The 19,105-nt window shown below is 46.2% G+C and overlaps 3 protein-coding genes across 3 annotated transcripts in view; 2 read left to right on the forward strand and 1 right to left on the reverse strand.

Moving 5' to 3' along the window:
* The window catches only part of LOC309550774 (uncharacterized protein), a 461,615-nt gene that overhangs the window by 354,713 nt on the left and 87,797 nt on the right, over positions 1 to 19,105 (reverse strand). The gene's annotated exons all lie outside the window — the stretch shown is intronic.
* The window catches only part of LOC309550268 (uncharacterized protein), a gene marked incomplete at both ends in the record, with an annotated part of 461,917 nt that overhangs the window by 109,347 nt on the left and 333,465 nt on the right, over positions 1 to 19,105 (forward strand). The window lies entirely within an intron of this gene.
* LOC309549894 (uncharacterized protein) overlaps positions 17,406 to 19,105 on the forward strand; it is a 103,764-nt gene continuing 102,064 nt past the window's right edge. Inside the window, 1 exon segment of the mRNA XM_082250385.1 lies at positions 17,406 to 17,528. Within this exon segment, the coding sequence (XP_082106511.1) occupies positions 17,436 to 17,528 (93 nt within the window). The 5' untranslated portion in view covers positions 17,406 to 17,435.

Consider the following 19,105-nt stretch of genomic DNA (forward strand, 5'->3'; position numbering starts at 1 on the left):
ATTTATAGCCAAGAACTGTATCTTCTATATTATCATATACAGTAAAACCTTGGATTGCGAGCATAATTCGTTCTGGAAACATGCTTGTAATCCAAAGCACTCTTATATCAAAGCGAATTTCCCCATAAGAAATAATGGATACTCAGATGATTCGTTCCACAAACATTTATTCATAAGTCTTTCAGTTTATAGTCTATATACAAAGATTATAGCAATGTGATAGGTTGTGTAACCATTAAATGTCCATCCACAATATGCAGCCTTCCCAAGGGGATTAGAAGCAAAATCTAGCAGAGCTACAGAATATAAGAGAGAAGAGAGGCGCCTCTAAGTGTAGCAATATGGTTACATTTAATGAAGGTTCAACATTTAGCAACTCACATGGTTGATGATTAAAATAGGAACACCTAAGTATGCAGACATCCGGGGTAAAGCTCTCCGCATAGACCATCTTCTGAACCACCGACTCTCACCACTGTCAGTCTGCAATCCTGACCGGGAAGAATAGCCTGCAGTAGAGTGATCTGAAAGTGAGACTTTGAATCACTCGTGGAGTGCAGCGGGGAATAGATGATGAAGATGGCAGTGCAGAGGATGGTCTATGTGGACAGCTTTACCCCGGATGCCTCCATACTTAGATGTGCCTGTTTTAATCCTCAACCATGTGAGTTGCTAAATATTGAACCTTCATTAAATGTAATCATATTGCTACACTATAGAGGCTCCTCTCTTATTTTTATACATGACGCTACTTGTATATCAAGACATCGCTTGTATATCAAGTCAAAATTTATTTGAAAAATTTGCTTGTCTTGCAAAGCGCTCTCAAACCAAGTTACTCTCAAACCAAGATTTTACTGTATCACTAAATTCATATAAAACTTTATTTATAATCATCACTAACTGGTAATATGATATAAAAATGCAGATCATAGATTCCCTTATTGCAATATATGAGGTTAATCTAGGTTTCCACACAATATATGTGTGTATCATCATCTGCTGGAGATAAAAGAGGACGGACATGACCGGGGGGGGGGGGGGGGGGGTTACTGGGTGTAAATAGAAAATAAGATCTTATTACCTCCTCTGCTGTCTCTTCCAGCAACGTCTCCTCTCTAATTCCTCCCAACTCACCTCTCACCCGGAACTTCCTGTCTGTACCCGACATCACTTCCTGTCTGTACCTGACATCACTTCCTGTCTGTCTTCCATAGAGACTTCCTGTCTGGGTAGAAGTGAGATCACCACCTTGTGGAGCTCAGAGGAACTGCAGCCCTGAGAACAGTCTGGTAGTGTGAACACGGTGTTCTAAAATTTTGTCGGACCCGTGAAAAAATCGGACCTCGTCACTTCCGGTGACAAAGCGTCACAAAACAGTTGATAGGAGTCGTCCGTGCGCATGCGCAGAAGACATTTTTCGAGGTTTGGCAAAATTATAACAGAGAACGGACAGCTGATTGAGAGAAGGCGGGGCTGAGGTGCGACGGAGGACGGAGGACACATATGCAGAGCTGGCGGAGGAGGCGGGACGGAGGTGCGGCCGTGTAATATATGCAGGGCTTAAGCGACTCCCTGTTTTATTATCTTTAGTAATTATCGTATTATTTATCCTTCGGATTGCATGACATTTAGTATTTCTATAATGCAAAATAAGAAATACTAAATGTAATGAAATCCTAAGGGTAAATAATACGATAATTAGTAAAGATAATAAAACAGAAGGAGTCGCTAAAGTCCTGCATTTATTACACGGCCGCACCTCCGTCCCGCCTCCTCTATTCAGCTCTGCAGATGACGCGGCGGTGTCTTCCGTCCCACCTCAGCCCCGCCTCCTCTCATTCAACTGCCCGCTATGTGTTATAAGTTTACCAAACCAAGATAATGTCTGGTGCGCATGCGCACTTGAGACTCCCATAACCGGAAGTGACGAGGTCCGATTTTTTCACGGGTCCGACAAAATTTTACAACAACGGCCTTGTGCTGTGTGTGGATGTACTTTATATGCTTATATCCTTATAGATGGGTCATCTCCACTCCCACCAAGGGGGGAGAAATATATTACTGCCTAGTCCAGTCTTTCTCAGTCAGGGTTCGTCCAAAGCTATTGTGGAGCCACTTATTAGGAGAGTGATGGAGGTCTGGTGAGCGCACAATCTGAGTGCGAGCACCAAGAGAGCACACAATTGGTCTTTGGGGAAGGAGGTGTTTTGTAGTCCACTACACATGGTTTGCTGGAGCATATACTGAGATACGGAGGAGGAAGCTCTGGAGGGTTTGGAGACATTTATTGGTGGAGATATCATTTATTGAAGTATGAAGGAGACGTTGGATGGACTTTGATATCACTTTATGGTTGATCACTGGATACTGATGAGGTGAAACACGTCGATTTATCACAGATGTTGTCACATCTTTTACTTTGATTATAAGAGGGCGAAATTTATGGATATGAGGGGAGGGGTCATCTAGGGAAATAGCGAGTGGGAAAACTAGTTGTTGAGGATTTGAATAGTAAACTCCTTCATTGTTCCTGGTCAGCTGGGGAAATATTGACTCCCAGACCTTCCCAGCCAGAAAACTGGTTGGAGGATTGGAATAGTAATCTCCTTCATTGTTCTCAGCTGGGAGTGTCGGGGGTTTCATTGACTTCTAGGAATCTATGAATTGGGGAATAGATTGTGTCTGTGGCCCCAAAATCACCTGCACTGGGTTTTTTACTGACATTTTCTGTTTCCTAATCCATTGCGCTAATATCGTGTGACATAAAACATTGGAACTATGACAATTTTATTCTCTAATATGGAAATTGGTGCTAATATGCTGCAGGAGATCTGCTGAGACATACAAAGGGAAATGGGTGCTAATAGGCTGCAGGAGATCTGTTGAGACACAGAAAGGGAAATGGGTGCTTATAGGCTGCAGGAGATCTGATAAGAAAAAAGGAGGGGGTTGAAATGAAGCAGATCTCCTGCAGCCTATTAGTATCTATTTCCTCTGCTGAGAATAAAATGGTGGTGGAATTATTTTTTCCTTTATTTCATTTTATTTATCTTACTAAGTTGTGTGTTCATTTACTGCTCACCCGAACATTATACCCACCCACCAGAACATTACACCACCCACCAGAACATTATGACCACCCACCAGAACATTATACCACCCACCCAAACATTATACCACCCACCAGAACATTATACCCACCCACCAGAACTCCACCAGACAAAGCATCACACTGCCTCTGCCGGCTTGTCTTCTTCCCATAATGCATCCTGGTGCCATCTCTTTGCCCACATCCCTTGCAGCCCCATACACAACAAACTGCAATGCCCATTTCTTTGCTTTAAAAAAACAACAACTTCAGGGAAAACATGTTTACTTGCTGCCAAATATACCCCGCCCACTTCCAGATGACATTGTAATGAGATAATCTATATTATTCACTTCACCTGTCAGTGATCATAATGTTATGGCTGATCAGTGTACAGTACATACACACTAAAATATGTGGATACATCCATCTATAAAGGTCTAGGGGCTCAAAATAATATTCTCTACAGATCTACTGCTTCCACTTCACACTTCCACTTCATTCATATCATAATAGTTGCTGCTATATTAAATAAACTAAAAACCTGTGAAAATTCATGTAATTATACAATATTGTGTGCTCAATATAGTGTTCTCTGCAAGTCCACTGCTTCCACTTTGTAACTACTTCAATGAATTTATTTTGCTAAATTAAATCCACAAATGAATGAAAAGTTGATAAGGTGTGAAAGTTCTCCGTGCTCCAAACTGTGCCAGCTGTAATGTAGCCACGCCTTCTTCCACCTCTTACACACGTGATGGTGAGGGCGCCCCCCTAGTAGTGCTTCCCCACTCACCAGAGCAATATGACTCCCAGCTTTTCATCTACCAGAGTCACAAACATCCTTCACACTCTCCTCCCCTCCGATGGCAAAGGAACTGGATCCTCCTCACTCACTCCTGCAAGTCTGCTGCGCTTTCTGTCAGTCTCCCTCCTAGACTCGGCTTCCTCCTCCGACTGCTGTTCCAGCAGGAGCTCCGCCTCTTCATACACACTCAGGGAGGAGAGAAAGGGGAAGGATATACAGTACATACACACACAGCACAAGGCCGTGTTCACACTACCAGACGGTTCTCAGGGCTGCAGTTCCACTGAGCTCCACAAGGTGGTGATCTCACTTCTACCCAGACAGGAAGTCTCTATGGAATACAGACAGGAAGTGATGTCAGGTACAGACAGGAAGTTCTGGGTGAGAGGTGAGTTGGGAGGAAGTAGAGAGAAGACGTTGCTGGAAGAGGCAGCAGAGGAGGTAATAAGATCTTATTTTCTATTTACACCCAGTAACCCCCCTTCATGTCCGTCCTCTTCCTCCATAGTCACTGTGACCTCTTTTATCTCCAGCAGATGATGATACACACATATATAGTGTGGAAACCTAGATTAACCCCTTCAGCGTTAGTTAACATTACCCCACTTTCGGGGCCGGAACATTCTCTTCATTTTGGAGATAAATTCTAGTAATATGTTCCTCTAAACAAACAACACTGACAATAAATAGACAAGACAATGACCATCCTGACTAGAGATGGGCTCGGACGTGTTCGAGTTCACACATGCCCGATCGCGCCAGGAAGCCGACACTGCACTCCGCTAATCACAGACAGTGAGACATTTCCCAATCCGCAGCTGCACAGATCAGTAAATGTCTCACTGCCTGTGATTAGTGGACTGCAGTGTCGGCTTCCTGGCGGGATCGGGCATGTGTGAACTCAACCACGTCCGAGCCCATCTCTAATCCTGACCATACATGGCCTACAAAGGGCAATTATTACACTACACAGGCAGCCAATGGGCAATCATTACAATATGCAGCCAACACAATGATGGAGCGCAGGGGTCAGGAGTATGGAGCATAGAGCCCCTTACATTGTTGGTCAGGAGGAGGAAAACATTCCCCAGCCTGCCATGAAGAATATGTTCCATCATTGGTGTCAGAGGGAGGAAAATACTGAGGGCTCTGAGGGAAGGAGAGGAGCTGAGGGGATGTGAGGGTTTAGTAAAGCTGGAAGACTTTTGGGGCCTCTGTATGTATATAGGTATGTACCTCTGTATGTAATGTATCTGAAGTCTGAAGGACTCTGAGAACCTTGAGGGGTTAGTCAGGCTTCGGGGCTCTGAGGGAATAGGGGGCTGGAGGGCTCAGGGGACTCTGAGGGACAGACGGGGGGTCTATGATTGTCCTCCCACCCCACCTGCACTTATTTTTCAGACCTTACAGAACTGGCAATCTTAACCATCTTATTGTCCCACTGGCCATGTGATTTGTTCTGGAATATTATGGAAGATGAAGAAGGGAATTCCTTCATTCGTTGGTGAGCACTTGTTCTTAGAGGAGTTCTGTTTCAGCTGCAAACCAGCTCAGAAACCAAACAAACCCAACAGAGAAAAGGGAAATTCTGATCTGGCAGGCTAAGAGGGTCCAAGGTCCTCCAAGATGTAACAAACCCGAAACAGTCCAGATGAAGGCCTCTTGCACACGATACTCCTGTTTGAGCATCTCGCAGCTTGAAAAAGCTCCGTACAGCTTTTTCTTTTTTTTCTGAGCTAAAATAAAACCCATTAATTGTAATGTGCCTGTGCACACAGGTGTGTAAACAAGCGCTGTGCATTCTTCAGTAAAAACAAAATAGAAAAATCTGCATTTTTGGTCAGTATTTTAAGCCTTCATGCAAGCAAATACACACCAATACGCTTGAATACACTCAAATACATAAAAAAAACATCTGGAAAAAGTAGATGCTCAAACAGGAGTATCGTGTGCAAGAGGCCTTAATGGGCTGTATTTTAGCAAAAAAAAAAATCTGTACTGAGCTTTTTCTAGCTACAGTGTGCAAGAGGCCTAAATGTATTCTCATGGGGACAGAAGTTCTTAAATGTACATGTAGCGGGGTTAAACATGCCTAAAGACACTGTTTGATATGTGGGAAGGAACTAGGCTCCCTCTAGTGGTAGCTGCATGGAATTTCCCGGGCTGTGACTTCCTTTTCACAAGATGAAGAAACTACATCTCCCAGGCTGCTTTGCAAGATCCAGGAACTAGGCTCCCTCTAGTGGTAGCTGCATGGAATTTCCCGGGCTGTGACTTCCTTTTCACAAGATGAAGAAACTACATCTCCCAGGCTGCTTTGCAAGATCCAGGGTGCACGGCTGCACCGCACGGCACTATGGGGGAGGTTATTTAAAGGAGAGAGAAGCGCGCGAAGGGGGGCCTTTCTGCGCTGGACTCTGAGGAACCAGCGAGCGAGAGTGAAGGACTGACACTGGATATTGGGCCAGAGCCTTTTAGCCTGGAGGGACGACGTGGAACCGTCCCATCTCAAGCACGAGGCACATTCCTGGAGGTCATACTGCTGTTTGCCGAGACCGGAAGTCATCCGCCAGAAGGACCCCGCGCGGCTGGCATATAGCCAAAGGACTGAGACCGCAGTGGAAGCGCGCGAAGGAGAAACTTCTGTTGGTGAGAGGGCACATGCCCAATAACTGACTTTATCTGCTGAAGAGACAGTTTTATCTACAGATAGCGGTAGCGCAGCAGGAGGTGATAAAACCCCGGGGTTTATCACCATACTCTCTCAGGAGACTCATAGACAAACAATAAGGTCTGTAAAGGAGTTGCCAGAGGCTTATCTCTCTCGCAGAAGTTATTGCTCAGTTACGCAGACACCCTGCGGTGACAACTAACAGCTCGTTGTTTTCTCTCTCTTGATCTTTATTCCTAATCTGGATTACAAATGAGCTCTATTCAATAACCTTGCTAGCGAAGATCAACAAGAAAGAAGAGAACTCTGGGGGAGGGACTCAGATAGGCCCACCTACCTGGTACTGTGTCTAGCCTTAATGCAGGAGGAGTGTGGGGGTATTCTTTTACCTTTTTAAAGCTGTTTTAAATAACCTTTTATGGACTTGTATTGTATTGTATTGTATCTCCCCTATTCAATTTGATATATAGTAAACTAAGTTTGGTTAATTACAATCTTGTGCGTTGTTCCATTGTGTCACCCAGAAGGACTACTATTCAAGAAGGTAACAAGGTATTGTTGCATAGTGAAGTATTGTATTCCAACCTGTGTATCTATTTGATAGTCCAGTCCTATTCTGGGTCAGTTGTGCCTGAGGAGGGATCGAGCCAATTTGATTGGGTTGTTAGGCAGGGTGTAGACCCAATAATATAATCAGCAGCTCCTGCGGGGGTGGTGCTACACGTGGGGGCTCGTCCGGGATTTCTACAGTCCTGCAATACAACCCTCTCAGCCATAGAATCCCCTCCCACGCAGAAATGGATCCTGTCGCTGCTGCTGAGTGGTGCAAGGAAGAGAATGTCATAGTGGAAAATGGCCTGGTGGTTGAAATCAAGGGAGAAGCCTGGACTGAAGAAAAGCTCCTCCCTGTTTTGAGGGCACTATCCACAGACAGGAAATTTTGGGTGATTGACATGAAAACTGACGCCACTGTCCCACACACGTATGCACTGTGTGAGTGGAGGAAGGGGGTCCCTGATTATTTCAACGGAAACAGTGTAAAAACTACTGACCAAACAGAACTTTTCCTGATACATCCAGGAGTTCCTATTGCGGGTCCCTCATCCACCACCCCTGGGGTATCCAGCCAAGAAAAAGGTGTCCAAGAAGGGCATCCTGAGTCATCACCTTTGTCGACTTTTAGCTCAGAACTGTGTGCTGTTCTTGGGGAGATTGTGGCAAAATGTAGTAGGGACTCCTCGAGCTATTTGATGACTGGATATAGGAAGCTCCGGACATTCTCTGGGAAACAGCCTGTGCCTTCAGCAGAAGATGGGTTCGAAGAGTGGTTAGATACCGCCACTCAGGCTTTGGAGGAATGGGAGGTACCAGAACAGCACAAGAAGCAGAGAATCACAGAGAGTTTAAGGGGACCTGCATTAGAGGCTGTACGTAATCTAAAGCTTAGCAAGAAGAACTGCACTGCACAGGATTATTTGGACATTCTGCAAGATGTGTTTGGTCGGACGGAGAACGCGGCTGAACTTCTCTACCAGTTGGACCACTGTTATCAAGAAGAGGGGGAGAAGTTGTCCGAATTCATTAAACGTCTGGATAGGATTATCCACCAGATTCTGTTAAAGAAAGGAATAGACCACCGGAAAATAGATGAGACTCGTGCACGACAGGTTCTGAAAGGGGCTCAACCTTTAGATCCCATTGCCATACTGTTACGAACTCGTCGAGATGGCGGCATTCTAGAATACCCCGATCTGATTCGAATGGTCAGAGAGGAAGAGGTTATGTTGGACAACAAGAAGAAAAGTCGGCAGTTTGACTCAACTGCCCGGGTTGGAGTGATAAGTGTGGAAGAGGGTGACTCTCAAGTTGAACTCCTAAAGACCCAAGTGTCTCAGTTGATAGAAATGGTGTCCATCCTGACTGGTCAGTTATCCACTCTACCCAAGGGGAGTATATCGGAGAGGCCAGATGAACCTGTTAGTCTCAGCACAGATCCAGAGCCACGGCCTGCAAGATTGTTAACTTGTTTCAACTGCGGGGGAGTTGGGCATGTTAGAAGGGTATGTCCCAGCTCAGGAAATGCTGCCGCGAAACCTCGCGAGCCAGCGGGAAACTTCAGAGGACACCGGTGAAGGAGTCAACCGGGTGTCCGCCAGTCTTAAGGGACTCCAGAAGTGGTGCAGGATCAGGGAAACTGAGTCAGGGGGTCAGACCCAAATATAATACCCCCAGTTCTAGACTCCGGGTTACTGAGGGAAGGAAAGTCAATGCACACCGGGTTCAGCGGGGGCCCAGATCAAGGAAGAAAAAGGAGAAGAGGGCCAGGGTACAGAGAACTGAATCAGACAACCAGGCTACATCAAGAGAATTCCCAACTAACTTGGTCGGGCCCTCCCCAGTGGTCTCGGTTCAGGTGGAAGGAATTTACACAAGAGCCCTCCTTGACACAGGGGCCCAGGTGACTCTTTTGTATAGAGACTTCTATGATAAATATCTTACCCATCTACCTTTGCAGAAGTTGGAAGATCTGGAGATATGGGGTATTGGGACCCAAAGTTTTCCCTATGACGGGTATCTGCCAATCAAGTTGACCTTTGATCCATCAGTGGCTGGTGAAGCGGAAACCTTCGACACCTTAGCGGTGGTCTGTCCTCGTCCACCAGGGGCCAACAAAAGCTCTCTCATCGTAGGAACAAACACTGACCTGGTAAGGCGCCTTCTGATACAACTGGTCCAGGGACAAGATGCTCAGGCGCCAAGGATCCATCCCATGCTACGGCAGGCCTACCAACGATTAGTGTTGGAGCAAGAGACCCCCGCAGAAGGAGTTGGACGACTCTGGAAGCTGGATAGAGCAGAAAAGGTCTTACAGCCAGGAGAGGTGGCCTGTTTTAAGGCTTCTGTTAAACTCACATGGCAACAGCCGGGTCCCTTCATTATCTTTGAATCAGGTCAAAAGGAGAGACAGAGAGGGATAGAAGTGATCCCTGAGGTGATCCCTTTGAAGGTGTTACAGGAAAACCGTGGAAGGGTTTTAGTGAGTGTCAGAAACACCTCTATTACACCAGTGAAGGTACCGGCCAGAGTGCTCCTGGGCCAAGTCAACCCGGCTACCCCAGTTGCCCCCATTGATTTCAAAGAAAAGGAACAGGGTGAAGCGGTTATAGAGGAGCTTTGCTCTGGAAACGCTGCCCTCCCGCCGGAATGGGTGAAGAGGGCCAAGGCACAACTTGCTCGATGTAGGGAAATATTCTCTAAGGACGAGTTTGACGTGGGATGTGCCAGGAGCGCTACTCATAAGATCCGCCTGAGTGAGGACAAGCCTTTCAGGGAGAGAGTCCGGCGAGTCCCCTTAGGTGACTTAGAAGATCTACGTCAACAGCTGGCAGAGCTCAAAAAGATCGGGATTATCCGAGAATCCAGGAGCCCGTATGCTTCCCCGATAGTGGTAGTCCGGAAGAAAAATGGATCTTTGAGGCTTTGTATCGACTACCGAACGCTGAACAGAAGAACCATCCCAGACCAGTATACCACTCCTCGAATCGAAGATGCCCTACAGAGTCTGTCAGGGGCGAAGTGGTTCAGTGTGATGGACTTAAAGAGTGGGTATTATCAGATCCCCATGCACCCTGAAGATCGGGAGAAAACAGCCTTCATCACCCCTGTGGGGTTCTTTGAGTTCAATCGCATGCCTCAGGGGTTGTCCGGGGCCCCTGCTACCTTCCAAAGGCTGATGGAGAGGACCGTTGGAGATATGAATTTGATAGAGGTACTGGTATACTTGGATGATGTTATCGTGTTTGGCAGAACTTTAGAAGAACATGAGGAGAGGTTGGAAAAGGTCTTGAAGAGGCTACATGAAGAAGGTCTGAAACTTTCTCCTGAGAAGTGCCAATTCTATCAGTCCTCGGTCCATTACCTGGGCCATATCGTGTCTGAAGAAGGGGTGGCCACTGACCCGGACAAGCTGGATGCTGTTGCTTCCTGGCCGAGACCCACAAATGTGACCGAACTCCGGTCATTTTTGGGCTTTTGCTCCTATTACAGGAGGTTTGTGGAGGGGTTCGCCCAGATTGCCCGACCCCTAAATGAGCTCCTGAAGAATGAAGAAGATGATGTCCCTGAGTTGGTAAAGCCGGCGAAGTCCACCATGGGCCCCCGGAAGGCTAAGGAATCCATCCAGGATCAGTGGACCCCGGAATGCGAAGGGGCCTTTGTCCAGCTGAAGGAAACCCTAACCACTGCCCCTGTGTTGGCCTATGCGGACCCCACAAAACCATATGAACTGCATGTTGATGCCAGCCGAGATGGGCTGGGGGGGGTACTTTATCAGGAGCATGAGGGTCATCTGCGACCTGTTGCCTATGTGAGCAGAAGCCTACTGCCTGCTGAAAGGAATTATCCTACTCACAAACTTGAATTCTTGGCCTTGAAGTGGGCAGTGGTTGACAAATTGAAAGACTACCTGTACGGAGCTGAATTCATTGTCAAGACAGATAATAATCCCCTCACCTATCTGTTGACTACGGCCAAGCTGGATGCAACAGGACATCGATGGTTGGCTGCCCTCTCTAGCTTCAATTTTGGCCTGAAGTATCGGCCAGGAATCGGAAATAGGGATGCAGATGCCCTATCCAGAAGGTTGCATGTTCCACAGGAACCTGCGGAAGAATGGACTCATTTGGCTCCAGAAGGGGTGCGTGCCCTATATCAGGGAACTGAATTTCGATCCCGAGGAGGGTCAAGAGCAGAAGAGATTGGGGTTTCGGCTATCGGAGTACCCAAATGCTACTGCCAGGTGACCCAGGTTGAAGGGGAGGGTTTGCCCCGGCTGTCCAAAAGGGACGTGCGGAAGGAGCAGTTGGAAGACCCTTTGGGAAAACTTCTTTTGGAAGCCTTGGAGATCCAGAGCCCTGAGTTGCTTCTAACTGACTCCCCTCAGGGGGCCCGTCTGTTACATAGAGAGTGGACCCGGTTACAGATCAGAGAAGGAGTGGCCTACCGGAGAGGTCCATCTGAAGATCTGGAGGAGAAGTGGCAACTGTTCTTACCAGCTAAATACAGAGAGGGAGTTCTGGCCGCTCTTCATGATAATCATGGCCATCTGGGGCCCGAAAGAACCTTTCAGCTTGTCAGGGACAGGTTCTACTGGCCTTGTATGAGGGCCGAAGTTGAAGGATACTGTCATTCTTGTGTCCGGTGTATACAGAGGAAGACTCTGCCACGTCAAGCAGCCCCAATGGGCCATCTACAAAGTCAGGGACCCATGGAGCTGGTGTGCATTGATTTCCTTTGCTTAGAGCCTGATCTGAGTGGCCAGGGGAATGTCCTTGTGGTAACAGACCATTTTACCAGATATGCTCAAGCATTCCCAACAAGGGATCAGAAGGCCTCAACGGTAGCCAAAGTTCTTGTAGAGAAGTTCTTTGTACATTATGGGTTACCACAACGCCTCCATTCTGATCAGGGAAGGGACTTTGAAAGCAGACTGATCAAGAGACTGTTAGATATGTTAGGCATTCAAAAGACTAGAACCACTCCCTACCATCCACAGGGGGATGCCCAGCCTGAACGATTTAACAGGACTCTTTTGGATATGTTGGGGACTTTGAGCTCAGAGAAGAAACAGCATTGGGGCAAGCACGTAGCTGCCATTGTGCATGCCTACAACAGCACTGTCAGTGATGCTACTGGATATTCCCCTTATCGGCTGATGTTTGGAAGGGAGGCTCGGTTGCCAGTGGATTTGGCCTTTGGCATTTCGCCTGATCATACCTCTTCAGCATCGCATAGAGGATATGTGGACCGACTGCGGAAGAGTCTGAAAGCGGCCTATGACAAGGCTCAGGCCACATCTGATCAACGTGGACTGCGGAATAAAAAAAATTTCGACCTAAAAGTTCGGATCCATGACCTGCAACCAGGGGACAGGGTTTTGTTGAGAAACTTGGGTGTCCCGGGAAAACACAAGTTGGCAGACCGCTGGAAGTCCCAACCTTATGTTATCTGCAAGCAACTGCCAAACCTTCCTGTGTACCAAATTCGGCCTGAAGGAAGTGTGGGTCCATTGAAGGCTTGGCATCGGAACCATTTGCTGCCTCTCTCTGAAGCGGTTCGTATGCCCCCTGTGGAAGACTTGTCAGAGGCCCCTTCGACTTCTCGCCGGTCCAGACCAGTTACCAGATCTCAGACGACGCTCCCAGATGAGGGAGAGGGAAGTTCTCCATCTGAAGATTTGGAAGATGAAGAGGAGGTACCCGACTGGTTGTGGTCATCTCAGTTGCCAGAACCCACACCTGCCTCCCTGTCTTCATCTGACTTGGCTGATAGAGGAGCCCTTCGGGCAGAAGCCCCTGAATTCATACCCTTTCATATGCTTCCAGAAGAAGCAGCTGAGGATGAAGATCCTGAGGAGGAGGTTGCACCCTTCTCTGAAGAAGAACTGACCTCTCTTGAACCATCAGGTTCCTCTGTGTTGGAACATGAGGAGGGGGACATTGAAGAATCCTCAGAAGTGCCTGATCCTAGCACCTCTGAGAGCATGCCTCCACGGGAACAGAGGGAAAGGAGAGTCATTCACCCACCTAAGAGACTGACCTATGATCAATTGGGTGAATGTTCGGAAGAAGCTGTTTTTACCTCCAAAAGATCTCCTGACCAGCCTAGTTCCTCCACTGTAGATTTGGTGGGGGACAACCCTAGCTCACCCCCAGGCACAACTGTACAAGCCACCCAAGTTTTGGGGGGTCTGTGAGAGATCATGAGAACAAAGTATTGAAGTAGAAAACGTTTGCATTTAAGTTTGTACATAAGGATATTGGGTTTGGCCATTATAATAAGCACAGTTTTTGATGTTCACAATTTGGTTTACTTTGTGAGTTAATGTTTGCGCACATTTTGTTGCTCTGACCTCACTATATGTTTTTTTCTCTTTCTCACCTTTTGATGTTTTTTTTTCAACACAAACTTTAAGATGTAAGTGTTTAAGAAATTGCAAAGGCACATGTGCTTTTTAAAGGAGCACTATATAAAAGCACTAGAAATCAGCACTATATTAACACTGTAGAAATCACTTATTTGCTTATTAATTGCACTTTATCGTTTTACTGTTGCACTGCTATTAGAATACAAAATTGGATGTATTCAGATTGACTTATTTCAGCAAAATGTTAATGTTTTTGTTGTATAATGCCAACCTATGCACTAGGGTACATACTGTTGACCTCTTTGGGGACCAAAGTTTCTCAAGTGGGGGGAGTGTATAGCGGGGTTAAACATGCCTAAAGACACTGTTTGATATGTGGGAAGGAACTAGGCTCCCTCTAGTGGTAGCTGCATGGAATTTCCCGGGCTGTGACTTCCTTTTCACAAGATGAAGAAACTACATCTCCCAGGCTGCTTTGCAAGATCCAGGAACTAGGCTCCCTCTAGTGGTAGCTGCATGGAATTTCCCGGGCTGTGACTTCCTTTTCACAAGATGAAGAAACTACATCTCCCAGGCTGCTTTGCAAGATCCAGGGTGCACGGCTGCACCGCACGGCACTATGGGGGAGGTTATTTAAAGGAGAGAGAAGCGCGCGAAGGGGGGCCTTTCTGCGCTGGACTCTGAGGAACCAGCGAGCGAGAGTGAAGGACTGACACTGGATATTGGGCCAGAGCCTTTTAGCCTGGAGGGACGACGTGGAACCGTCCCATCTCAAGCACGAGGCACATTCCTGGAGGTCATACTGCTGTTTGCCGAGACCGGAAGTCATCCGCCAGAAGGACCCCGCGCGGCTGGCATATAGCCAAAGGACTGAGACCGCAGTGGAAGCGCGCGAAGGAGAAACTTCTGTTGGTGAGAGGGCACATGCCCAATAACTGACTTTATCTGCTGAAGAGACAGTTTTATCTACAGATAGCGGTAGCGCAGCAGGAGGTGATAAAACCCCGGGGTTTATCACCATACTCTCTCAGGAGACTCATAGACAAACAATAAGGTCTGTAAAGGAGTTGCCAGAGGCTTATCTCTCTCGCAGAAGTTATTGCTCAGTTACGCAGACACCCTGCGGTGACAACTAACAGCTCGTTGTTTTCTCTCTCTTGATCTTTATTCCTAATCTGGATTACAAATGAGCTCTATTCAATAACCTTGCTAGCGAAGATCAACAAGAAAGAAGAGAACTCTGGGGGAGGGACTCAGATAGGCCCACCTACCTGGTACTGTGTCTAGCCTTAATGCAGGAGGAGTGTGGGGGTATTCTTTTACCTTTTTAAAGCTGTTTTAAATAACCTTTTATGGACTTGTATTGTATTGTATTGTATCTCCCCTATTCAATTTGATATATAGTAAACTAAGTTTGGTTAATTACAATCTTGTGCGTTGTTCCATTGTGTCACCCAGAAGGACTACTATTCAAGAAGGTAACAAGGTATTGTTGCATAGTGAAGTATTGTATTCCAACCTGTGTATCTATTTGATAGTCCAGTCCTATTCTGGGTCAGTTGTGCCTGAGGAGGGATCGAGCCAATTTGATTGGGTTGTTAGGCAGGGTGTAGACCCAATAATATAATCAGCAGCTCCTGCGGGGGTGGTGCTACATACAGTAGACATATGCCGGTTTTCGGTAATTCGATATATCGCGGTATTGCATAGCCACGGTATTGTTATTGTGGCATTTTTAAAATACCGAGTTTCTCTGTCAAGTCTGCCTGACTTGTGAATTGATACATTTCAGTGAGCTGGATGACTCATTCACTCACGCCTTTCAGCATTAAGGCTCCGTTCACATGTAGGCGTTTTGGGGCGTTTTTGGGGCGTTTTTCTGCTCTAGGATCAGCTCTCAAAACGCCCAACAAGACAAATCCTATTCATTTCAATGGCCCCTGTTCACATCTGAGCGTTTTGAAGCTGTATACAAAACGCCCAACGCTCAAAAAAGTACATGAGCTTCTTTTTGGGCAGATTACAGGCGTTTTCCATTGATCTCTATTCAATCTAAAAACGCCTGCACAAAAATCGCGGTAAAAATCGCGGTAAAATCGCGGTAAAAATCGCTGCAAAAATCGCGGTAAAATCGTGGTAAAAAACGCGCGAAAAACGCTACGCTCAGGTGTGAATGTAGCCTAAGTCTCCTAACTATAAACAAAAATGATTACATTTTTTTTTTTCTTCCCTCTCCCAGGGAGAAAGGAAGTTTAACCTCTTAAAGACTGGACCTTTTTCTGACACTTGTTGCTTGCAAGTTAAAATCAGTTTTTTTTGCTAGAAAAGTACTTAGAACCCCCAAACATTTTATATATTTTTTTAGCAGAGACCCTACAGAAAAAAATGGCGATTGTTGTAATATTTTATGTCACACTGTATTTGCGCAGCAGTCTTTCAAACGCAATTAATAGACTTTAATAAATAAAAAAAAAAAAAAAAACGTAACAGTAAAGTTATCCCAATTTTTTTTTTTTGTTACACAGAGAATCGTGAGAGAATCGTGATCTTTATTCTAAGCTAAAAAATCGTGATTCTCATTTTGGCCAGAATCGTGCAGCTCTAATAAATATATATATATACACACACACACGCCTAGCAGCCCACATTACATTATTATATAGCCATCAAGCAGTGTCTGGCCTACCTGGTGATGACTGGTCCTGGCGCTCTGATCCGATGGCCTGGTCTTTAAAGGGGCAAATCCTTGCGATCCAGAAGTGGTTAAACCTGCAGGAGGACCGGTGTTTTTATCTATTAATGACTTTACTATTGCTTTAGGCCTGGTTCACATGTATGCGGGTTGGTGGTTCACATGTATGCGGGTTGGTGGTTCACATGTATGCGGGTTGGTGGTTCACATGTATGCGGGTTGGTGGTTCACATGCATGCGGGTTGGCGGCCCACATTTGCACAGGCATAGCAGCCCATTGATGTGAATGGGCTTGAGCTGCTATGCCTGCATTTTCAGCTGAAAAAAGGTGCATGCAGAATTTAAAAAAATGCAGTGGCCATGAAATCCATCCTTCTTTTGCACCATGCGACTTACCTGCCATTGCTGCACACGCAAACTGTTTTTAAATGCCGTGCCCACGTATACAAAAAATGCAGAAAGCTTGCCAGAGCAGGAACTGCAGGTTAGTCGCATGGTGCAAAAGCAGGATGGATTTCAAGGCCACTGAATTTTAAAAAAAATGCTGCATGCACCTTTTTTCTGCGGAAAATGAGGGCATAGCAGCCCGTTCAAATCAATGGGCTGCTATGCCTGTGCAAATGTGGGCCGCCAACCCGCATACATGTGAACCGCCAACCCGCATACATGTGAACCACCAACCCGCATACATGTGAACCACCAACCCGCATACATGCGAACCACCAACCCGCATACATGTGAACCAGGCCTAAAGCAATAGTAAAGTAATTTAAAAACAACACCTCCTTCAGGTTTAACCACATCTTGACCACAAGGATTTGCCCTTTTAATGACCAGGCCATCGGATCGGAGCCGAGCGCCAGGACCAGTTATCACCAGTTAGGCCAGACACTGCTTGATGACTTATTTTAGGCCTGGTTCACAGAGTCTGTACTGACTGACTATATAATAATGTGCATAAGTGAACCAAAGCCCCTAAATTCAGCAATGAAATTGAAGTGAGTTGGAAATTTAATAATTTAAATTTAATAATAGAATACCGTGATAATACCGTATACCGTGGCAAAACCTTAATCAATTAATCGCAGCATGAAAATCTGATACCGTCACAAGCCTAATGTACAGCAACTCTCCTATTACCGCCCCCCCCCCCCCCTCACATCCCCATCCTATTATTGTGACCAATACCATCCAAATAATTCTTACCTTCATTTATCCGTCTACAAGGAGACCTGTATAGATCAAATGATGGCACCAATGAGGATGGAGGAGGACCGGAGTCACATGACTGAGAAGATACTAAACCTCACCCTGGAGATCATCTACCTGCTGACCGGAGAGGTGAGGAGGATTCTGGGAGGTCACATGACATCACTCTTATCTCTATTAATAAAACACGGACCTGACCGGAGAGGTGAGGAGGATTCTGGGATTCTAACATGATATTCCTATTGGTTCCTCAATACAGAGATTTCCTCCTCTGAAGTCAGGTGATCATATGACCATCACAGTGCCTCCATGTGACTCCCTAAAACCTGAGAGACACAACATGCAGAAGATTCTAGAAGTCACCAAGAAGATGATGGAGCTGCTGACAGGAGAGGTGAGCGGTGCTGGGAATTCTGGGACATTATCCAGTAACAGACAAGGGATGTGTCTGGGTGGTGACTGTATCATTGTGTGTGTCAGGTTCCTATAAGGTGTCAGGATGTCACTGTCTATTTCTCCATGGAGGAGTGGGAGTATTTAGAAGGACACAAGGATCTCTACAAGGACGTCATGATGGAGAATCAGCCGCCCCTCACATCACCGGGTAAGAGGAGACTTTATTGTAAAGGAGAGAGCAGTACGGAGGATCCACCTAGATCCCCCATCATCTGATAAACACATAGAAACAATGTATTCAGTCAGTGTGTGTGTTTCCTACAGATGGATCCAGTAATGGGAACCCACCAGAGAGATGTCCCCGTCCTCTGTATTCCCGGGATTCCACACAGGAAGGTCACACCATCCCCCACCATCATCAGGTAGATGAGGAACAATCACTGATAGTATCATTAGGATCTGTACATTATCTGCATTGTTACCATTGATGTCATTTTTATTATATATTCAGAGTGGAAACCTCGGGGATGATAATATTGTTGTTAAAGAAGAGTATAAAGAGGAGGATGAGGAGTATGGAGTGATGGAGGAGTTTTCAGAAGGACACAAGGATATGATGGAGCCACCTAATACCAGGAACCCACCAGAGAGATGTCCCCGTCCTCTGTATTCCGGGGATTCCACACAGGAAGGTCACACCATCCCTCACTGTTACAAGGTTGGTGGGACGGAGCATCTAGAACATGGACTCATTGAAGTGATTTTTTTAAATGTGATGTCACAATATTGAAGCTTATGTTTTACAGATGACCTCTTCTATTATTTTCTTGGTTTAGAGTGGAGATCCAATCGATATAGAATTTGAAGTTAAAGCAGAAGAAGAAGAGCCGTATGTGAGGGATGATCAGCAGTCTATGGAGGAGGATGGAATAACGGGGACATTTATAGAGGAGGACACTCCTACAGAGATCAGCACAGGTGGGTCATTAACACTAAATACATTCCTCCACCCATACTGCTCACTGATTGGTCCAGAGTAGGGCGGGGACTGGGTGATATCAGCCTGTAATACCCTGGTCACTTTCCTGAGCTGTGTTCCCCATCCTGTATTCCTGTATTTCTCTCCAATAATCTTCCTTCTCTGTGCTGCAGACACAATTTATGTATCTAGACTGGATTTATGGAGATTCTGGGGTTCAGCTGGCAGCAAAATGTTCGTTTTCACTAGAGGAGTTATTAGATCTAGGCACCTGGGGTCAGGGTTGGGACAAGGGGTGGGCAGGAGGGGCGGCTGCCCTGGGCACTGTGGTATC

Source organism: Pelophylax lessonae (genome assembly GCF_965119305.1).
Source record: "Pelophylax lessonae genome assembly, chromosome: 3".
In the NCBI taxonomy this organism is placed as follows: domain Eukaryota; kingdom Metazoa; phylum Chordata; class Amphibia; order Anura; family Ranidae; genus Pelophylax; species Pelophylax lessonae.